Consider the following 5952-nt stretch of genomic DNA (forward strand, 5'->3'; position numbering starts at 1 on the left):
GTCTTCACCTCCATCTTTTGTTCCCACTCATGCGCTGAAAGTTTCTTTATAATCATATCCTACAAAGTGTATTTGGAAATATATGCACCTGTTGCTCAAAGCACTGAAAACTTACAATATTTAGGATGTTTTGGCATCTTCAAACAAAACTTTGAACACTTTTGTGTAGCAGCTCGGAAAGCTAAAACAGGATAGCTTCCTGAAAACATTAGCAAACCTCTTCACAAGTTTGAACAGTAAATTCCTTCAAATATTTCTTTCAAAAATGAATTCAGTGCATTTTGATTGTTTAAACTAAAACCACTTTGTGCTAAGAGTATGTCATTTGCTGGAAACCTGACTGAAACTGGAGCTAAAAGTGCAGAGAAGGCAGATTCACAAGAACAATCGACTGCAGCAAATAAGTTAATTTTAATGTTATTAATCATTAGTAAGAGAATTTCTTTCAGCTAGGAATGAATTAATCACAGAATAAACCAAGTCACAGTTCAGTTTAAACAGTTTTTTTTAAGTGTGGTTTTTATCTGGGCTTTAACAAAAACAACATTCCAGCCTGTTGCCCAACACATTCCTATTAAAGCAACATCACAGCAACACATTTAGAGCCCCGAATGTTTGCAGGTTCAGCTACAGTTACCTTATAACAATTCCTCTGCAAAGCTTATTATGCTGGGGGAAAAAGCATTTAAATGTTATTTGTGAACTGTTGGGTGGGACTGTCTTTTCTTATTGGACCTCAAATATTCATAAAGTGTATGAAAAAAAATTGTAAATAAAAATTGTGTTACTCAGTTCATTGTACTTTAAACACTTTACATTTTCAGCACATTTTGTGACTTTTTAATACCCACAAAAGTTCCTAATAAACAATACCTACGCGGAGTTGTGGTGATGTGGATGTTGTGTAAAGCATCGGGAAGGGCTTAGCTCTGCACTGCAAAAAATGGTTTTTTTTAGCCATAATGTTGTGGAAGTCACATTTTAAACTTTTTGTCTCCAAAGCAAGACAAGGAATCGGAAACGCAGCACGGATCATTTTTGGCTTGATTATATTTATGCTGATATTCAAACACAGTTTCAAGAAAACGCACGTTTCGCATATTTGAACACTTTAGATTGCGTTGGGTACACCTTCACTGAAAAGTATCCCTCATTGATGTCTATGTTCATTTTGCATTTATTTTTACATTTTATTTGAATTAATGTGTGCTTGCCACAATATAAATTAATCATTAGGTGCCTCATGTTTTTGCAGTGCATCCTGCTTTGCGCACGCAGTCTGAAATTTGACTCGAGTTTAAAAAGCGCTGACAGGAGACACAATTCACAAAGCAACGAGTTTCTCTCTACGGGCGCCAGGTAGCTCCATATACGGATTGGAGAGGCACTTTGCAGCCCCTCTGGCACTAAGTCTTGCTAGGGCGCACAGAGGGGCAGTGCCATGTACGCTCCTGACAAACGTATGCTCCTGAACGAAGAGAACCAGACTTTGGTGTTCACTGTCACCACTGACCTAATGATGGGAACGTCTGGAAACGGCACCGACCAGCATAACGGATCAGATCCGTTTGCAAGGAACGAGGAGGTGGCACAAATAGAGATAATGGTTCTGAGCATCACCTTCGTGGTTGCTGTCATTGGGAACGTAAGCGTCCTGCTGGCCATGTACAACACAAAGAAGAAGATGTCGCGAATGCACCTTTTCATCAAACACCTGAGCCTGGCCGATCTGGTGGTTGCTTTCTTCCAGGTGCTGCCACAGCTGTGCTGGGAAATCACCTTCCGCTTCTACGGCCCAGACTTTCTCTGCAGGATTGTGAAGCACCTCCAGGTGATGGGAATGTTTGCGTCCACCTATATGATGGTGATGATGACCCTGGATCGTTACATTGCCATCTGCCACCCTCTGAAAACCCTACAGCAGTCCACACGACGCTCGTACATCATGATCATCTCCACGTGGATATGTAGCCTGGTGCTCAGCTGTTCACAGTACTTCATCTTCTCCCTGAGCGAGATCCAGAACGGTTCGGGCGTCTACGACTGCTGGGCGCGCTTTATCGAGCCCTGGGGCGCCAGGGCGTACATCACCTGGATAACCGTGGGCATCTTTCTGGTGCCCGTGGTCCTTCTCATGATGTGCTACGGGTTTATCTGCCACAGTATTTGGAAGAATATTAAATACAAGAAAAGAAAAACGACGGCTGGTGCGGCAAACAGGAATGGACTGATTGGAAAGAACTCGGTCAGCAGCGTTACAACTATCTCAAGAGCCAAACTGAGAACCGTTAAAATGACTTTTGTGATCGTTTTGGCGTACATTGTTTGCTGGGCACCGTTTTTCATCGTGCAGATGTGGTCTGTGTGGGATGAAAACTTCCAGTGGGATGGTGAGTGCTTATAAATGAACAAAATACTTATTAAATGTCACACTTTTAATCGTTCTAAAAATGTTGAGAATTGCAGGGGGAGAAAATGAACAGAAACTTAAGAATCGCGTTGCGCAAGGGAAAAAAATCCACGAATTGCGCGCCTTTACGCACGAACTTATTTGACAAACAAAAACAAAACGTGTAAACATACTAATCTAAAACGTATACAGTGTCAAACCTTTCACGCACACGCGCTCACATGCACACCCACAACTACATTTCACCAAATAAATGAAATCTTATGTTCCGTACGTGTCCATTTGGAGAATTTTCCAGGGAGATTTAGGAAGGAAAAAACCCTACATCTGCATTTTGAGACGTTAAGTGGTGAAATGTTATGGCGCTTTAAAACCACGCCACTAGTATAAATTATGTGCAAGCAACATATTTTGTCCTGTCCACAAGGTGTTTCCCTTTTATCTCCTCTTGTCTAAAATCAGATTACATCTTTTTTTAACCAACGTTTTAAGTCACATTAGCCGAACCTGTTTTATACAATTTATATGGTACTAATACAGCAATACTATATTATTGCACTAATTATCAAATGCCCTACTTTGCCTTACTCGAAGTATTTTAACCTGTTTTTTAAAAAGTGAATTCACAGAAAAATATTTCAGACTTTTGTTCAAAGTTTATCAGTCTGACTGTGGATCAGTAGAATTAATTATTGCTGGCTAGCTGATAAGTTCATTCCGTTCTTGGCTGAATTCAATTGTTAACTTTTGGTGACGGTGTTGGGATGGGTAGGTGTGTGTGGGGTGAATGCTAAGAATAAAAATTTACGTGTAAAATTCTTAGGTTAGCTGTATCACTTTTCATTATTATCTCTTTTGTTTTGAAATAAAGTTTTTGAAGTCCTAGTGAGATGGATAATTCCAACAACTCAAACACAAACAATGACAACTGCAATTAGATGATAAAGTCAGATATTGTGGTAGTTAGCTGGAAGGCCAAAGCCCACAAAAATTGGGCCCAAAGCTCTCAGTGAGAGTAAATTTTACAGGAAATTTACAGATGATTCACATTTACACATTTTCAAATTCTGGTTTCTAGTATTTTTCTGCCCTATCATAAAGTGCAACATAAAGTGCAATATAACTCAAATTTGTAGAAATTTGGGGAAGTTCTAAAAAGGCACCATCGTAGGTTTTGTTGTTGTTGCTGTTGTTGTTGTTATATATGTCATCAACCTGCAAATGATTGCAGGTAAAAAACAACAACAATCATTTATATAGCTCTATAAACTCATGTCATGGCACTAAATAAACTGTATGGGCCTACTATATTGGCAGCTGATGAAACAAACTCCTCCCTGAGTTGGACCACTGTTTATAGCTTTCCTCGTCTTCATTATAGTTTTTTTCCTTATAATTTTAGGCACCAAAATTTCTTGTCTTGGCTTAGAAAATGACCGTGGCTGCAGTGAAAACAGATCCTGTCATTTTTTAAATGCGTTAATTTATCGTCATGTCTGTGAAGGTTCTCAGTTTTCTTTGCAAGCTCCTTTGATTAATTTATCGTCGCTTCCTTTGTTACTGGTGTGAGGAACTCTGTGACAGTGAAGACACCAACAGATCACATTATCCTCCAATCAAAGTGTTTCAGATGTAGGAAGAGAGAAGGAATTTATACTTAAATCTATCTGACTAAGTGTCAGTGTTTGAGGAGGTGGATTACCGCCTTTTGCTTATATTATGAAAATTACATTTTATTCCAAAAGTCTTAAAACTAGTTGGATCTGTAACAGAGATTTCTTCTAACTTTGGCACACCTTTGTAACTTTCAGAGTCTGGCACATTTAGGCAGCATTTAGACACCAGAGGCACTGAGTTAAACAGGCATTTCTACAGCCTGTACCAGATGTTTTGCGAATTAATCATCCTTTCCCTCCTTCCTCTCTCTGTTCTCCAGATTCAGAGAACACAGCAGTGTCTCTGTCTGCACTCCTTGCCAGTCTCAACAGCTGCTGTAACCCGTGGATATACATGATCTTCAGTGGCCACCTCCTCCAGGATTTTGTGCAGTGCTTCTCGTGTTGCCGCAAAATCAACACCGACTTCAAGAAAGAAGACTCAGACAGTAGCCTCCGCAGAACGACTTTGCTGACTAAGATGACCAATCGGAGCCCAACAGGTAGTACCGGCTACTGGAGAGAGCTGGATAATTCCTCCAAGCCCTCTATTCAAGCAGAGTAAACACATGTTTGACAGTGGCACCAAATGGCATGAATGACAGGAACTGCAATGTCTTAAAATTATACAGAAAACCAAGCTTTTTTTTAGTTTGAAAAAAAAAAAACATGAAACAGGGTGTTGCAAGGTTCACAGAAGCAGAAAATATGGACACATTAGGGAACGTGCATACATCTTCTTTCTTTCTTTAGATAACCTCAGCAGAAACGTTAGATAAATAATGAGAAAAAAGCATGCACAGGCTTTAAATTGTTCTATTGAATGTAATCATAAATCTTCAATATTCAGTGTTTTGCAGATTCCTGCATGAGTTCTTCTGAGTGTTTTTTTTCCTTTTTTTTCTTTAGCGAGAACCTTTTTTTCCAGGAATCCTGATGCTTTCAAAGGTTGTTGTGCCTCCCCACAGTGCTGCCGAACACCCTTCCCTGTTAAAGTGTTTACAAAGATAAAACCCATATAGCAGCCGAGATGTGTGTAGTGATGGTGAAAACGACTCTTCCAGACCACTCGTCTCCAAGTAACCAAGGCAGTCACCTCATCCGTTGTGTTTAGCTTTCCGTTTTTCCTGTTTTTCTTAGAACCACATTTTAGTGGCTTGTAAATCTGATTCGAACCTTTTGCTTTGACCTGAGGGGAAAAAAAGTAAAATAAAATAAAAAAGGGAAGCATGTGGAGTTACATTTATCAGCCAGATTTTTGTGGTTATGTGCACTTTTATGATTTGTTGAAGGAATTGTTTCATGTTGCACAAGACAGTCCTAAATTTGATGGCTTTCATTTCTGCTCAGCATTGGTAAATGAGATCTCCTTCAAGTTTTATAGACACACACACACACACACACACACACACACACACACACACACACACACACACACACACACACACACACACACACACACTCACTCACAGATAGAAAGCAGGGGGCTCTGATGAAGTGAGACTGACCACTGCTGGATAAGTCAGCCCACCTTCTCACAAACTGTTCCCATGTCTTTCATAAAATCTTGGGAAGAAGCTCACACATTCCACACACAACACATCAGCACACTTCCTGATTTTCCTCAGACATCCTGCACCACTGGTGGTTCTGAGTTTTGGCTTCATTTGCACTCGAGATAAACAACTTCCTGGAAATCAATGTGATATGTGACACCATAATGATTGTCGGATTAAAAATAATCCCCCCCACCCCCACAAAAAAGCTATATTGAATCAAGATTGTACATAGATATTGTGTATATATGTGTGCACTGTGTATCAAAGTATGTACATATCAATTCAAATGTTGCATAGTTGTATATTAAAAACACTTAAATGTCTGTAA

General features: G+C 39.7%; 1 protein-coding gene across 2 annotated transcripts; it reads left to right on the forward strand.

Moving 5' to 3' along the window:
* Positions 1-1334: 1334 nt before the first annotated feature.
* avpr1aa (arginine vasopressin receptor 1Aa) lies at positions 1335-5493 on the forward strand. 2 transcript variants are annotated; one of them, XM_026175286.1, is made up of 3 exons: positions 1335-2390; positions 4347-4568; positions 4975-5493. In XM_026175286.1, exons 1-3 carry the CDS (start codon positions 1442-1444, stop codon positions 5085-5087), a joined length of 1284 nt encoding a protein of 427 aa, XP_026031071.1. In that variant the 5' UTR covers positions 1335-1441; the 3' UTR covers positions 5088-5493. The 2 variants fall into 2 exon arrangements, with proteins under 2 accessions (XP_026031071.1, XP_026031072.1); XM_026175287.1 differs by lacking the exon at positions 4975-5493 and having other exon boundaries at positions 4347-4733.
* The last annotated feature ends 459 nt before the right edge of the window (positions 5494-5952 follow it).

This window comes from Astatotilapia calliptera, chromosome 7, assembly GCF_900246225.1.
Source record: "Astatotilapia calliptera chromosome 7, fAstCal1.2, whole genome shotgun sequence".
In the NCBI taxonomy this organism is placed as follows: Eukaryota; Metazoa; Chordata; class Actinopteri; order Cichliformes; family Cichlidae; genus Astatotilapia; species Astatotilapia calliptera.

Coding starts and splice junctions, on each gene's coding strand:
- avpr1aa (XM_026175286.1), top strand. CDS start 1,442: ATGTACGCTCCTGACAAACGTATGCTCCTGAACGAAGAGAACCAGACT. Junction 2,391..4,346: donor TGAAAACTTCCAGTGGGATG/GTGAGTGCTTAT, acceptor TCTGTTCTCCAG/ATTCAGAGAACACAGCAGTG. Junction 4,569..4,974: donor GACCAATCGGAGCCCAACAG/GTAGTACCGGCT, acceptor TTTTTTCTTTAG/CGAGAACCTTTTTTTCCAGG.